The sequence below is a fragment of the Berghia stephanieae genome, chromosome 3 (genome assembly GCF_034508935.2).
Source record: "Berghia stephanieae isolate SIO BIC M18660-M18661 chromosome 3, UCSD_Bste_1.3, whole genome shotgun sequence".
NCBI classification, from domain to species: Eukaryota; Metazoa; Mollusca; class Gastropoda; order Nudibranchia; family Aeolidiidae; genus Berghia; species Berghia stephanieae.
Genome location: NC_088362.1, coordinates 38,231,514 through 38,248,888, shown reverse-complemented (window position 1 = coordinate 38,248,888; position 17,375 = coordinate 38,231,514). Strand labels below are relative to the sequence as shown.

The 17,375-nt window shown below is 37.9% G+C and overlaps 1 protein-coding gene across 3 annotated transcripts in view; it reads right to left on the bottom strand.

The window, feature by feature from the left end:
* Positions 1-11,519, bottom strand: part of LOC144967692 (uncharacterized) — a 29,331-nt gene extending 17,812 nt beyond the window's left edge. For 2 of the 3 annotated variants that reach the window (XR_013644438.1, XM_078905231.1), the window contains exon 1: positions 9,676-11,188. Coding sequence is in view for 2 of the 3 variants with exons in the window: in XM_078905231.1 (XP_078761357.1) it covers positions 9,686-11,065 (1,380 nt within the window). In the remaining variant the exon portion in view is untranslated. Of the gene's footprint in view, positions 1-9,675 lie in introns of all 3 variants that reach the window. The other variant, XM_078905230.1, reaches the window with a different exon arrangement.
* Between the last annotated feature and the right edge of the window lie 5,856 nt (positions 11,520-17,375).

Here is a 17,375-nt window from a genome sequence, read left to right as displayed (position 1 = left end):
TTTTCTGAATTAAAAATTCACCCATACACCGGCATACTCAATGTCTCATCGTTTCTATGTTATATGTTGTGATGAGAATATTGGCTATTAAGCTTAACTGCTGGTCAAAATACTTCGCGATGGTGGTGAACGAATCGGCGATCTCAAGAAGTGGTGAGAGAGGGATCTAGAAATGACTTTGGTTTGAAACGAATATTTTTGTGTTCGTGGATAGCTCACACGGTAGAGCCACGCTCTCACCTGCCAGGCGGAGTTGTCGTACCAATAAGGTCGCAGGTTCAAACCCACCACCGCCGCGAAAAATTTTTTTATTCTCTATTGTCTTCTGGCACTTTTCTACTCACTTCATATCTTGCTCTTTCTTTGACACTTCCTGCCCGATATCAGATTCAAAATGGCGGAGCGAGGGCGAGGAAAGCACATTATGTGCTATTTTCAACATTTTTAAATACTTTTAGCGATGTCCGCTCACGTCTGTTAAATAAGCAGAAGCTTAATGTTCCAGCTTATTTTGATATCAAATACAACCAAATCGGATGAATTTTCACGCACAATGAAAAAAATAAACCCGCTGGTGAAAAGAACTAGTCGAGCTTTTGGCCATGGCCGAGGCGACCAAAAGAGATAGGCAGAGCACCGCGCATGACCACTTTCTCTGCTGGGCTTAGTTCTGCGCACAGACTACAATCGAACCAACTCTCTCACTCTCTCTCTCTCGTGTCTATTAGTTGTTCGCCCATCCTTCTCTCTCTCTCTCTCTCTCTCTCTCTCTCTTCTCTCTCTCTCTCTCTCTCTCCTCTCTCTCTTATATATTATATATAAAGTAGGCAGTGATTTCATCACTTCATACGGTAATACAGTCATTGCCGATTAATTTGATGATGAAAAAATGAATGATGCAACTTTGATTAATACCGTGATTAAATGAATGGTTAGAATTTTGGAGGGGGTATCTGATGATGAGATGATGATGATGGTGATTAGGTGAAGGGATGGAGGTTGATGAAAGGAGGAGATGAGAAGGAGAATTGTATGATGGTGTTAAATATGGTAACTTACTTCTTCTTCTTCTTCTTCGTTCCTCTGATGGACATCTATGGCTGCAGTTCGATATCTGCTATGAAGTCTGTGGTCCGCTTTAGGTCCTATTTCTTCTGGCACTTTTCTACTCACTTCATATCTTGTTGTTACCAACATAAGTGCCTGCTCCACTCACTTTTCTGAATTAAAAATTCACCCCATACACCGGAGCATACTCAATGTCTCAATCGTTTCTATGTTATATGTTTGTGATGAGAATATTGGCTATTAAGCTTAACTGCTGGTCAAAAATACTTCGCGATGGTGGTGAACGAATCGGCGATCTCAAGAAGTGGGTGAGAGGGATCTAGAAATGACTTTGGGTTTGAAACGAATATTTTTGTGTTCGTGGATAGCTCACACGGTAGAGCCACGCTCTCACCTGCAGGCGGAGTTGTCGTACCAATAAGGTCGCAGGTTCAAACCCACCACCGCCGCGAAAAATTTTTTTATTCTCTATTGTCTTCTGGCACTTTTCTACTCACTTCATATCTTGCTCTTTCTTTTGACACTTCCTGCCCCGATATCAGATTCAAAATGGCGGAGCGAGTGGCGAGGAAAGCACATTATCGTGCTATTTTCAACATTTTTAAATACTTTAGCGATGTCCGCTCACGTCTGTTTAAATAAGCAGAAAGCTTAATGTTCCAGCTTTATTTTGATATCAAATACAACCAAATCGGATGAATTTTCACGGCACAATGAAAAAAATAAACCGCTGGTGAAAAGAACCTAGTCGAGCTTTTGGCCATGGCCGAGGCGACCAAAGAGATAGGCAGAGCCACCGCGCATGACCCACTTTCTCTGCTGGGCTTAGTTCTGCGCACAGACTACCAATCGAACCAACTCTCTCACTCTCTCTCTCTCGTGTCTATTAGTTGTTCGCCCATCTCTCTCTCTCTCTCTCTCTTCTCTCTCTCTCTCTCTCTCTCTCTCTCTCTCTCTCTCTCTCTCTCTTTTTTTATAATATATAATATATAAAGTAAGGAGGCAAGTGATATTTCAATATTTTCACTTCATAACGGTAATACATCATTGCCGATTAATTTGATGATGAAAAAATGAATGATGCAACTTTGATTAATACCGTGATTAAATGAATGGTTAAATTTTGGAGGGGGGTATCTGATGATGATGATGATGATGATATGGTGATTAGGTGAAGGGATGGAGGTTATGAAAGGAGAGAGAGAAGGAGAATTGTATGATGGTGTTAAATATGGTAACTTACTTCTTCTTCTTCTTCTTCGTTCCTCTGATGGACATCTATGCTGCAGTTCGATATCTGCTATGAAGTCTGTGGTCCGCTTTAGGTCCTATTGTCTTCTGGCACTTTTCTACTCACTTCATACTTGTTGTTACCAACATAAGCCTGCTCCACTCACTTTCTGAATTAAAAATTCCACCCATACACCGGAGCATACTCAATGTCTCAATCGTTTCTATGTTATATGTTTGTGATGAAATATTGGCTATTAAGCTTAACTGCTGGTCAAAAATACTTCGCGATGGTGGTGAACGAATCGGCGATCTCAAGAAGTGGGTGAGAGGGGATTAGAAATGACTTTGGGTTTGAAACGAATATTTTTGTGTTCGTGGATAGCTCACACGGTGAGCCACGCTCTCACCTGCCAGGCGGAGTTGTCGTACCAATAAGGTCGCAGGTTCAAACCCACCACCGCCGCGAAAATTTTTTATTCTCTATTGTCTTCTGGCACTTTCTACTCACTTCATATCTTGCTCTTTCTTTTGACACTTCCTGCCCGATATCAGATTCAAATGGCGGAGCGAGTGGCGAGAAAGCACATTATCGTGCTATTTTCAACATTTTTAAATACTTTTAGCGATGTCCGCTCACGTCTGTTTAAATAAGCAGAAAGCTTAATGTTCCAGCTTTATTTTGATATCAATACAACCAAATCGGATGAATTTTCACGGCACAATGAAAAAAATAAACCCGCTGGTGAAAAGAACCTAGTCGAGCTTTTGGCCATGGCCGAGGCGACCAAAAGAGATAGGCAGAGCCACCGCGCATGACCCACTTTCTCTGCTGGGCTTAGTTCTGCGCACAGACTACCAATCGAACCAACTCTCTCACTCTCTCTCCTCGTGTCTATTAGTTGTTCGCCCATCTCTCTCTCTCTTCTCTCTCTCTCTCTCTCTCTCTCTCTCTCTCTCTCTCTCTCTCTCTCTCTCTCTCTCTCGCTCTATATATATATATATATATATATAAAGTAAGGAGGCAAGTGATATTTCAATATTTTCACTTCATAACGGTAATACAGTCATTGCCGATTAATTTGATGATGAAAAAATGAATGATGCAACTTTGATTAATACCGTGATTAAATGAATGGTTAGAATTTTGGAGGGGGGTATCTGATGATTGATGATGATGGTGATTAGGTGAAGGGGATGGAGGTTGATGAAAAGGAGGAGAGGAGAAGGAGAATTGTATTGATGGTGTTAAATTGGTAACTTACTTCTCTTCTTCTTCTTCTTCGTTCCTCTGATGGACATCTATGGCTGCAGTTCGATATCTGCTATGAAGTCTGTGGTCCGCTTTAGGTCCTATTGTCTTCTGGCACTTTTCTACTCACTTCATATCTTGTTGTTACCAACATAAGTGCCTGCTCCACTCACTTTTCTGAATTAAAAATTCACCCCATACACCGGAGCATACTCAATGTCTCAATCGTTTCTATGTTATATGTTTGTGATGAGAATATTGGCTATTAAGCTTAACTGCTGGTCAAAAATACTTCGCGATGGTGGTGAACGAATCGGCGATCTCAAGAAGTGGGTGAGAGAGGGATCTAGAAATGACTTTGGGTTTGAAACGAATATTTTTGTGTTCGTGGATAGCTCACACGGTAGAGCCACGCTCTCACCTGCCAGGCGGAGTTGTCGTACCAATAAGGTCGCAGGTTCAAACCCCACCACCGCCGCGAAAAATTTTTTATTCTCTATTGTCTTCTGGCACTTTTCTACTCACTTCATATCTTGCTCTTTCTTTTGACACTTCCTGCCCCGATATCAGATTCAAATGGCGGAGCGAGTGGCGAGGAAAGCACATTATCGTGCTATTTTCAACATTTTTAAATACTTTTAGCGATGTCCGCTCACGTCTGTTTAAATAAGCAGAAAGCTTAATGTTCCAGCTTTATTTTGATATCAAATACAACCAAATCGGATGAATTTTCACGGCACAATGAAAAAAATAAACCCGCTGGTGAAAAGAACCTAGTCGAGCTTTTGGCCATGGCCGAGGCGACCAAAAGAGATAGGCAGAGCCACCGCGCATGACCCACTTTCTCTGCTGGGCTTAGTTCTGCGCACAGACTACCAATCGAACCAACTCTCTCACTCTCGTGTCTATTAGTTGTTCGCCCATCTCTCTCTCTCTCTCTCTCTCTCTCTCTCTCTCTCTCTCTCTCTCTCTCTCTCGCGCTCTCTCTCTCTATATATATATATAAAGTAAGGAGGCAAGTGATATTTCAATATTTTCACTTCATAACGGTAATACAGTCATTGCCGATTAATTTGATGATGAAAAAATGAATGATGCAACTTTGATTAATACCGTGATTAAATGAATGGTTAGAATTTTGGAGGGGGGTATCTGATGATGATGATGATGATGATGATGATGGTGATTAGGTGAAGGGGATGGAGGTTGATGAAAAGGAGGAGATGAGAAGGAGAATTGTATTGATGGTGTTAAATATGGTAACTTACTTCTTCTTCTTCTTCTTCTTCGTTCCTCTGATGGACATCTATGGCTGCAGTTCGATATCTGCTATGAAGTCTGTGGTCCGCTTTAGGTCCTCAGCCTCACCATAGAGCTTTGTGTTGAGTGTTGTAGGGGTGACCCAGTGGTTCGAACGTTGCACGTTGTATAATGGGCAATCCATAAGCACATGTAAAGTGGTTTCATGGTCGGTTCCACATGGGCAATAAGGGGTTGTTCCAATACCTAGCTTTGTAAACATATGTCCTCTTAGTCTATTGTGTCCTGTTCGGAGGCGGAATAGAGTGACTTGGCTACTTCGCTGAATGGCATGGATTGGATCCTGCTTGTTGTGTTCTAGGTGTGTGTCATTCCTTTCTTTGTCTATTTTTAGCTTTATTATTTTCTTTTGCTGATGGTAAGTGATTGACGACTTCGGTTGTTCCTTCTGGGCTCCTTCTTTGGCCAGTTGATCGGCAATTTCATTTCCATATATACCTACATGACTTGGAATCCACTGCAGCACAATTTTTCCTGTTTTATCAGATAAGCCCTCAAGGGCCTCCACAGTGTGTGCGGCTTCAGAGTCCTGGTAATTTTCAATAGACCGGAGAGCATCATCAGAGTCTGTCAAGTAAACCACATTTTTCCCGTATATTCTGTGATCTCTGGATAGTTCTTTTGTTGCATTGAGGATGGCTTTTTCTTCAGTTTTAGTACTTGTGCACATTGAACCCACTGATACAGATATTTTTGTTTCTGTTTTATCTGTCCAGTGTATGAGTGCACCAGCACCTCCATTCATGAGGGGGCCGGAAACTGAGCCATCTGTATAAACTCTTATCCAGTTGGTCATTGGGTATTTTTTATCGATCATCTTTAGGGTTTGAGCATTGTCATTATTGCTTCGAATGTTTTTCTTGTTGATGGTTATGGATTTTTGTTTCTTTTTCCACGGTGGTGGTTTGAGATTTGGGACATTGATTTGGGCAATGTCTTCCTTTGGTGTCACTTTATATTCGCTCTCTAGTTTTTGTCCCAAGGCGATGAAGTTTTCCCTTTTGAGTCGATTCTCTTTCTTTTCCATTGTACTTGGATGCAGTGGTTGGGATTCCATGAATTTTATCTTTGAGAATTGTGTCACTATTTTTAAATTTCGTTGTTCTTTGAGAGGTTTTATTCCTGTGTGGGTTTCCATCTTGTGAATTGGTGTTGTTTTCATTGCTCCAGTGATCACGCGTAGGCATTGGTTTTGGATTTTTTCAACCTTTTGAAATTGAGCCTGTGAGCACGTTCCCCATGCCGATATGGCATAGTCTATTGCAGGTCTTACATATCCAAGATATGTCTTCTTCAGGACGTTTGAGTTTGCTCCCCATTGCGTTCCAGCAAGTTTTCGGAGAAGCTGCATTCTCTTGTACCCTTTCTGTTGACTTTCATCTATTTGATGTTTCCAAGTGAGTCGAGGGTCAAATTTCACTCCTAGATACTTAGGCATAAGGTCTTCTCTCAGAATCTTTCCATCTAAAGTTAATCGCATAGATTGCTTTTTGGTTGATAAGCTGAATGTTGTGTATGTGGTTTTATCAGCATTTACTCTCATACCCCAGTCTTTTGTCCATTTGCTCAAAGCATCAAGAGTCATCTGTATCCTGGCCTTTGCAGTACCAATATTTCTTTCAGTGCATATCAGTGCAAGGTCATCTGCATACATGGCTGCTTTTACTCCTCTGCATTTGGTTTCGCAGATGTCATTGATAAAAACGACAAAGAGGGTTGGTGAGAGACCCCGCCTTGTGGTACTCCATTTGTCATGTTCGTTAGCTTGCTTTTAGAGTTTTGAGATTGGACTCTTGCTTTTCGATTTGTGAGGTAATCTTTAATCCATGCAAACATGTTGTGTGAAACGTTGGCTTTCTTAAGTCTTAAGTTTGAGAAGTAGTGTTTTGTCCAGACTTTGTCAAATGCCTTTTCCATATCCACCCAAACTGTGACTGTGTGTTTTTTTTCTTGGTAACCATTTTCGATCAGCTGCGAGATGTATGTTATCTGGTCCTCTGTGCAGCGTAATTGTCTGAAACCAGCCTGTTCACCTGATATCAACTTATTGCTTTCTAAATACCATTGGAGACGGCGATTAACAATTCTCTCCATCAGTTTACCCAAGCAGCTTGTCAAACTTATTGGCCGGTAGCTTTCGGTTTTATTTTTTGGCTTGCCATCCTTCTTAATTGGTATCATGGTTGCCTGTTTCCATTTGAGTGGAAGTTTACCCTGTTTCCAACTTGCATTGAACAGTTGTTTCATTTTCCTCTTTGTGAGGGTTCCTAGGTGTTTCAACATGTCATTAGTAACATCATCTGGACCTGGTGATTTGTTCGTTTTTAGAGATTTCAAGGCAATTTCTACTTCTTCTTTTTTAATCGAACTTTTTTAATTGTAACTTACAATTTCTAGCAAGATGATGTTGATGTTGATTGAGAGGTGAGCTTTTTTAAAGAATTAAGATAAATAGACAGAGACGCCAATTTTAAATTTGGCTCACAGGAGTTTCAGACACCACTCGTACTCGTAGGAATTTCAATGCCGAAAGAGGAATTTCCGCACACAAGAAAAAGGAATTGGAATGGTATTTGGCATTGTGTTTACGTTTTGTATACTTCTAAATAGATAACTGATTAGAATTATACTATGATGAAGTAAAGCACCAAAATAAAATGGTAGAGATTGTAGTACTGGTGGTAGTTTGAGTTTGAACATCATGATTTACACAATGATCACCTTCCCAAAACTTTCTACTACCCTTTGTGTAAAGGCGTACCTTTTTCACACATATAAAAATAATTCAGTTCTCTAATTGATTAAATGTAGTCTTATACAGCAGAGCTTTGACTTTACATTAATTTGATATATGATATGTGTATCTTCATGCGCAATTTCAATTAGTCTTATTCAATTCTCATACTCATACTTTTCATGTGTTCATTGTACCAAAATTAGCCTTTTTTCTGTTAGATTCATTGACTAATTTTCTATGTTAAATTGATTGTATATGGCTTTGTCTGAAAGAGCTTGAGAAGTTAATTCATTTGGTATAAGTTATGTTTGTATGTCTTTTGTTGACGATTTTCTATGAATTTTTAAAGATATCTAATATTTTTAGTTATGCCTAATATTGAATTTCTATCCAAAATCCTTAAAAAATGTTGGATGCCATTGATAATATGTTGAGATGCTTTTGCTTCTATTGGATAGAGATAAGAATGACGAGTAATTTGATGTAAAGTATGTCATCCTATCTTTATTAGTTATTTTTTTGTTAATATTTTGATTTTGTGTATTTTCAGTATATTGACACCATTTTTTCCATACCGTAATTTTGAGCTTGGCAGTGACCTTCGGCTCAATATAGAGCAATTACTATTTTCTCCACATTAACAAAAAAAAATTAGACAAAGAATTTATATACTTTTTTGCAAAGATATTGAGTTTGAGTAGTATACATGTTCATTTTTTTTATCTATGAGGCTCCAAATATGGGTCCCTGGGCCTATATTTCCCATTTTTTTATATTTTGATGCTGTTTCTGTCATATTTGAGGATGGTTTCATTTAAGTATCATTGTTTTTTCATCTTAATATCTGCTTTTATTTTGCTTTATGATTGCATGTTTATGCAAAAAATGTTTATTTTAAATGTTATATAACCAACTTTTTTGTTTACGGCGTCATAAAGTCGGCAAAAAATGCGTAACCGGAATATGTGGGAAAAAATTGTAAGTTCAATAAAATTCATTTTATCATATTTCATTTATTTGTTGACGGATTTTCATAATTCTTTTTGTGTTGTTCATTACTTGCAAAGCACTTTACAGTGGTTTAACTCTTTTTATGATAGCTCAATTTTGAAATTTTCGCCTGTGGTACCTACTGAGAGTAAATAAAACACTGTAAATGATGTTATTCAGCCGTTGAATTGCTATAAATTTTATGCCTGTCCATTTCTGATGATGCCTATAATAGGCTCAGTATCAAAGTTGTCACGATCGATTAAGATAAGTATAGACGATAATTGGTCCTTTTAAAATATTTTTATTTCCGGTGGACTGAACAACTGTGTTTTCAGTCCACTGGTGGACTGAAAACACAGTTCCTTAAAATTATACAATTAGGGGTGGGGAAGTTGGGGCGTAAACATTATCATTTATTACATAGATGATACTGCGTGAGAGCAATTCCCCCTCTCTTTAGGCTACTATGGGTAAGAGTGCGAGGGCGTTAAGGTCAGGATAAACCCCCAAACAGAAATAATGGTTAAATATTGTTTTAAAAGGCATATAATGATGGAGTATGGTTAGTTATACAGAAAAAATAGCCCTTTACTCAAAATTAATGGGTTTTTTGGCACCAGGGACCCCAAAAATGTCATTTTGGGGGTCCTATGAGCCGAAAAATGACATATTTTGAAATCAAGATTTCTCAAAGAGATTTAAAGATAAGTCAATGAAATTTTGTACATATAAAGTAAATCATAAAAGTAACACTGTGTACTAAAATAATTAATATAAAGTAATTACTTTTGTTTTTAAGGCAATTTCACTCCAAATATGTTTTCGGACAGAAAATATAAGAAATAAAATATTTTTAAAAAATCATAAATCCTTCATTAATAAATTGATGATGTTTATCTTAGAAGAAATGATGTAAAATGAGGCCAGCTATATGTATGCCAAATTTCATAGAGATATCTTTATAACTTTTTGAGAAATCATGATTTAGCTGTGGAGCAAACCGGTGAAAATGACATTCAGAGAAAACGATGAAAAAGCAATAACGAATGACTGTGACAAGATGAAAACCACCCACCTAAGTGAAATTAGTAGGCTCCTCCCTCATAAGACTTATCTTCATTTGTTTCTCTTGCTTTGGCAATGGTTTTCTCTGCCCTTTTCTTCTTTGATGTGGTTTTACTATCCTTTTCCGCAGACTTGATCCTACGTAAATCCATATGTCGAAACGCGCTTTTTTGAAATTCACCTACATCTAGTCCTAACTTCCGAAAAACATCAATCCTTCCCATCTCACCTTCATTGAATACAATAGTTGCATCACTAACAGCAATTTCTAACCTATCCCTGCCAACAAATATTGATTTTGGACATCTATCCCAAACTAAGTGATGGTAGCTTTCATTAGCATTCTGTGTTCCGCCGTGCAAGCACTTGGTCAACAACTCTCCACCTGACAAATCCTCAAAAACACTTTTGATCTCCTCCATCACAAAACTGGGCAACCTATTCTTATCTGATCCATTACACCAATCAAACTCACCACATTTAGTATGCTCTCCATTGCGATGATGCCATATAGCCCATATTGCCTTCTTCATCTTCTCCAAGTCCCCAACATTCTTCCTAATTGCACCTCCGTAATGACCCTGTATCCTCTTCACCGCACTCTTTGTTAATTTTCCAGCACCACCTATACCCTTCACATTCTTGCCATCAACTGCATAAACTTTACCCTTACACTGGCTGATCTTGTCCAATAATCTCTTTCCCATTCTTTTCTGCACATGTCCACAACACTCCAATTTCTCAATGCCAACATCCTCATAGATAGGCGGGTCAGCTTGGGCTACATTCTTGTAACTTTTGGAGTCACCATCTCCAAGGTAACCTTTATACTTAAGATTGTACCTTTCCTCCGACCGCCTAAATATTTTTACCATTCCTGCTGGTTCCATACCGCCTGCTGCTCCAGTGTAGTTTTTTTTACAATCCACCTCATGCCGTTCTTTCAACTTCTCCAACTCCTCGCCAGTTTTCCATGCCTCCAATTTTCCACAAGAATCACAATGATTCGTCATCACTTCCGTATCAATCACCTTTGCCGGTACCTTCTTACTCACTGACAAACAAGTCGCTATGCCATTCTTACTTGAGAACCCTCTCCGCTGCCATGAACCATCACAAGACACTGTCACCTCATCTCCCTCCGCTGCTCTCAACTCCTCTGCCGCTCTCTTCATACTCTCCTTTGCCACCGATGCTGACGCAGCCCTTATCTTCTCTCTAAAAATGCAAGATCTTGTCACTGACACGGGTGGTGGCATGTCCATTGCACCTAAAAACCGCCTGCCCTTTTTATCATGACACCCAACACCATACATAGCTGCCTGAAACCTCAGATTAACATTTTCAGTTTGTCCCAAGTCTGTCACCTGTTCTTTACAAAACGCACAACTCACCGTCATCTCACTGCTTATGCCAGTCAACTTTTCAACAACAACAAATGTCTCTCCTACCTCAGCTTTATATAAACACACAGGACAGGCTAACCTCTGGATGCATGACACAATAAGCTTCTTTCTAAACAATCTGTACCCTCATAATCACTATTATCATCACCTACTTGACCTCCTCTCTCCTCACTCTCTTCATCTAAACATTCAGTAAGTTTCATGAATGATGCTGATTTACTTTCATCAACTTCTTCTACTTCTATCATTCTTTTGTCTACAGTCTCAACTTTATCATCTTCAACTGCCCTCCGACGATTCTCAACTGTCTCAACATCATCGTCATCATCACAGTCACAACCACTTCTACTCCCACTCGCCTTTGCTTTCGTGTACCTATTGCCATGAAATTTTCTCTTCTTGGGTCGATATTTATTTGCTTTGGATTTCTTTCCTTCCATAATGATATATGAATGAGAATAATCAAGTAAAATAGCACAGAATAATAATAGAATGATTCAAAACATGTGTGATTCACAGAAAAGAATAGAAAATGAACTCGCTTTGTTTTCATTCTGAGCAGAAGTGAAAGTGGTGGGTTGGATGAAATGAAAGCAGCGTTCTGATTGGCTGATATTTTTCTCTTCAATAGAGAATCTTTGAGATTTAGACCAATGAAATTTCTTCTTATATATCTTTTTTTTTCTCTCATTGGCTTTGAAAGATCGGAATGTAGCCAGAAAAATTTGCAGTTTTGTGGTGAAAAAAGTGTGAAAATCGGCAAATTAGAAGCTGAGAAATGAATTTTTCAATAAACTAAGCTCTAGTAACCATGGACAACAAACAAACACATACAATTTATAAAAATTAAAATAAAATATTTATAATAAATTTGTTACGATGTTTTTCACATGAAAAGATGCAGAAAAGGTTGAAGTTTTATATTGGGCAAAAAAAAAAAATTACCTCAGATTTTTTTTTTTTGGCTAGTTCAGGGGGTTTATCCTGGCAGGCGTGCCTACCCTCGGTTTCGAATTCCAGGGACATTTTACGAATAATACCTCAGATGATGAGGATGATGATCATGACGATGACGAAGATGGTGATAATGATGATGATGATTGTGGTGTTGTTGGTAGTGGTAGTGGAGCTGATGTTAAATGTGATGACGGTGGTGGTGATGGTAATAGCCTTTGATTGGTGGAGTGAGTATTCTTTTCTTTTTTTTCTGAATAGATTATGTGTGCCATCAGGTGGGTACATTTGTAAAAATTCAGTGACACACTAAATAGTCGACACGATGTCATATGGAAGACTTACAATCTTTAACCACTGAATTCGTTGATTTCTTATTTAACGGTGGGCTGGGCCAATAAAGTTGTTTAACATGATATCGTGACATTTGGATGTATTGAACGGTGGGCTGGACAAATAAAATTGTTAACATAATAATGTGAAACTTGGGTGTGTCTGTGGAAGACTGGAAAAAAAAAACGTTTTTTTATTTTGCTCAGTTCAAATACAGACATATCAAAACAACCAACGCCCAAACATTTTAAACCTTAATCTTGCTTAAGAGACATTTGGAAGTATTCTGTAATTGAACAAGGGAGCGTTCACATATTACGTCATCAAAAATTTGCCCTTTTTAGACCCCCCCCCCCTCCCCCAAGTCATCACTTGTCATCATTGACCTGACCCCCCCCCCCCAACAGATGATGACGTCATCTAATTTAATAAAAACTAAAAGATAACTTTAATTTCACAATATTTATTATTCGTTTTTCAAACCATAAACATAGATTATCAACGTTTAATAAAACACATTCAGACATTTTATTAATTTCAGAAACTGTTGATAATTTATGTTTTACGATACAATGGGGACATAAAATTTAAATTTGCAAATATAAAATCTAACAAACATTATTTAAAGTAGGCTACTTGGTGCAGGTGCTATTAAAAAAAATTCAGAAAGTGTAATTTAAAATAGTATAGGAGGCAAATTATTTTATAGCATATTAGTCTTTTAGTGGAATGAATTTCTGTTTCAATTTCCAAACATAAAATTAATTGATTCAAAAATGTTTCTGCCTTGGACCTCTGGCAATGTACTATAAATAGTATCATCAATTTCATCTTCATGCCGCATTTTCGTGAATGGTCTTTCATTGCTGTGATCGAGGAGTGATACAATGAACATTTAGGGCAAGTTCGCCTTTTGAGAAGTGATACCCCTTTCCCATTTTGTTTCTTGAGAGATGGGCAATACTCATCATAGCAATTTATCTTTAGCTGTTTTGAAAGGAACAAACTTTGAAATAGGCTTAATTTGCCTATGTCTTGATGACATCATCTTGGGTCTGACCCCCCCCCCCCTCCCCCATGTCAACACATGTCAACATTTGGTAGACCCCCCCTCCCCCCCTAGCTGATGACGTAATATGTGAACGCTCCCCAAGACAAGACGTACTAAACACAACACCAATTAAAACTCTTCGTAATTTTGTAAAAGATGGCCGATAAAAGGAAATTGAATTGTCTCACTCTCAACTATTGACAGAATTCACAATAACGGAGAGTTATCATTATAATATGACTTTTATCAAGACCACCCACATTTACCTCCCTCATATCCTCTGTAAATACTCAACACGGAAAACTCGAAAACACAGAAATCTCAAACAATAGGCCCGGTCCCGACTTGTTCGAGAGATTTCCGTGCTCGAGTGTATAGGATTAGGATAGAAAACACAGCAAGTGACCTCCTGCCCAGCGTGGGGAGGTCAGAAAATCCCATCCAGTGTAGAGGCATCGACACATCGTGAGGCCAAGAGTACTGGCCACATTTCCACCACAGAGTAACACAGTTCATGCAAAGTTATTTATAAAAAAATGATTAGCTCAAGTTAAAATTGTAAATTTATGATAAAGGAAACAAAGAATTCCCTCTTGAATATACATTGTATTTTAAAACATTTTAAGTTATAAATGAGAAAGCGCAGATTAAAATAGAAAGGAAAGCATTGTAAAGAGAAAAATTATTTAAATTCTCATTGTTAGAATACATGAAAACTATCAATTCGAGGCAACGTGGCCTTGTGTTGATGTAATTAAAAACAAGATAGATTGTTTTTTTAAAAAGGGTTTTACGGCACTTGTAACACATTTATGCCAAGTCAGAGCCAGTAAAAAGGAATAAAATGAAAATTTAAAAATTCTAGAATTAAAAGCACCCAAGAAAAAGTAAGAAAAGGGAGAATTGGTTCAAATCGGGAACATGTAGATTCCAAGCACACTATCAATGTGTTTAGTTTGATCTCGTTTGCTTTGTTTTGGGTTTAAGGGTTTTACGGCGCTTGCAACACATTAAGGTCATATAAGCGCCAGTAAAAAGGAAGAAAATGGGATAGTAAAAAGTTCTAGAATTACAATTAAAGCACAAAAGAAAAGGTGATGTTTTTGTGTTTTAAGGGTTTTACGGCGCTTGCAACACATTTAGGTTATATCAGCGCCAGTAAAAAGGAAGAAAATGGGATAGTAAAAAGTTCTAGAATTACAAATAAAGCACCCAGGAAAAAGTATGACATAGGGGAACTGGGAACAAATAGGGATCAGATGTAGATTCCAAGAGCACACTATCAAAGTACTTAGTTTGAGACAACCTATAAGTCTCATCCGGACACAAGCACAAAATCCAACAAAGAGGAATACTCTCAAATGCTTACATTATAAATTCAAAATAACAAATATAATAATACATAACAGAGAGATGATTTACAAGGAAAAAAATATCACCCCCCAAAACAATAACTATGCATTTGACTGTTCCCCTCCCAGCTAGGACTCCGGCCAGGGCCAGGACAAAACCAAGTAATCTCATTCCACGACAAAAAAGAAAGCATGTTGGAAAACAGATATAGCGGGATAGAAGACACAGTCAGTGCCTCTCTCAAGCCCACCCAGGCAGCTGACAGAGAGAAATGGTAGTCTTTAGTAGATGCCTCATGTGCCCCATGGTTCAATGAAGATTCAGTAAGTCTGACGGATACATTCAAATGTATACAAAATACAATCTATTCAAAACTTAAACTATTGCAGTACATAACAGATAAATGATTGACAAGGAAAAACAAATATTTCTCCAAAAAAAAAGGATTGAAAAATCTCAATCCAAAATAAAGACACAGAGCAACGTGGAATGGGAAAACAGATTTAGGGCCATATAGAAGACACACCAAAAGTGGCCTCTCTGCCCACCATAGGAGGTCAGAATATCCCATCCAATGTTCTACCAGACTTTTTAAAGCCCAACACTAATTCGACATGATACAGATTGAGACATAGATCACATTTGTTTGGATTTACCCTCTGGCAAACGAAGAATGATAAAAATAAAATCCGAGAAATGCATCAAAACAACAACTAAATAAATAGAGAAGAAAACCATGGCAAACATGAATTGAAAACTCACATGAAAAAAATATCGCAAAATTTGATTGAGGGCGTATATGGCACACAGAATTTGTGAGATTAACTAGTTATAAAAAACTGGCACAAATCTTATCAATGCGTCATTTTCAGGTCATATGAGTATCAAAAAGAATCTGGGATTACAAACTTGAAAAAAAAAAAATGAAAGAAAAATAATAGAAAGGGAAATACTTCACATGTCGATAAAAAAAAAATTATCAAAAAGCAATCTGGCAAACTATTGATTTGACTCTTTTGAAACCAGATAAGGGACAGCCAAAAAATTTCTCCTTAGAAAAAAAATAAATATAAACACCCTCAAATGTTTGCAAAGTACATATTTATAAATTACATCAAAAAGGAAAAAATATATAACACAAGTATGAAATATTGTCATCACGTCATTCTATCAAGAAATATACACCTTAATGCTTCCCTTTCAACCAAGACCAAGCCAAAACCAAAACATCTGTGGTAAGACTGACCCTTCCCCTCTCGCCCAACTTTGCTTAGGGTCAACATAATAAAAAGCACACACATCAAACCCCATGTCACCAAATATTTCCTGCAACCACACAAGTTTTGTTTGTTTGTTTGTTTGTTGCTTTAGGTCTCTTCCAACACAATTGAGGTTATATGAGAGACCGCTGAAACAAAAAAACAAGCAATCTAACAAAAATAGTACAAATGTAAATCAAAATCATAACCTAAAGATATCATAAGCTAAATTGTTTGTTTTTGTTTTGTTTTTAAGGGTTTTACGGCGCTTGCAACACATTTAGGTTATATCAGCGCCAGTGAAAAGGAAGAAAATGGGATAGTAAAAAGTTATAGAATTACAATAAAAGCACCCAAGAAAAAGTAAGACATAGGGGAACTGGGAACAAATAGGGATCAGATGTAGATTCCAAGAGCAGACCACCAATGCACTTAGTTTGAGATCACCTAAAAGTCTCATCCAGACACAAGCACAGGTCCCATCTAAGAGGAATACACTCAAATGTTTACCAATCATTTAATATAATATGTAAACTCAACATAATACAATGCATAACAGAGAGATGATTTACAAGGAAAAAAATATCATCTCCCGAAACTATAACTATACATTCGACTGTTTCCCTCCCAGCCAAGGAGCTCCGGCAAGGATCAGGACAAAACTAAGTAATCTCATTCCAAGACAATGACAGGAAACAATTGGGAAACGGGTATGGGGGGATAGAAGACACAGCATGTACCTCCCTGCCCACTATGGGAGGTCAGGATCCCCACCCAGATAAGCTAAATTATAAATAACCAAGAACAAACAGGCAGAAGATTTACAGAAAAAAAAAATATCCCCTGTCAAAAATACAATCACAAACCAAAGAAGCAGGATAGGCTAGTAAAGAGAAGAAGAAACGACATCACTATCGGATCGTACACCCATGCGAACATCATAGGTATATGATTCAAGGGTGATGCTCCCATCCAACCACCCGCTAACCACACAAGTCAACGACCACACGACAAGTCAAAGTGAATAATAAACTGCTAGAAGATGTGGCAAGCTTCGATTCGAGATATGAGCCAAAATAAGATAAAGTGTTTCCCACAGCAACAAATTTTATTTTTAAAAAAATCATAACTTGGGTTCAATTGACATAGAAGGAAAATTTAACATGGTAAATGATCAGAAAGATGTGGTCTACACCACTGCACACATAACTCAATTTATGAAATTTGCGCATCTTTCCGGGTTTTCTCAGCGTCATACATTTATAAACATCTCCAAGAGAAAGACTGAGGGTTTCTGTAAACATTAGTCAAGGGTGTGTTGTTTTTAAAATAAAAAAAACGGGCAGGTAAGTTG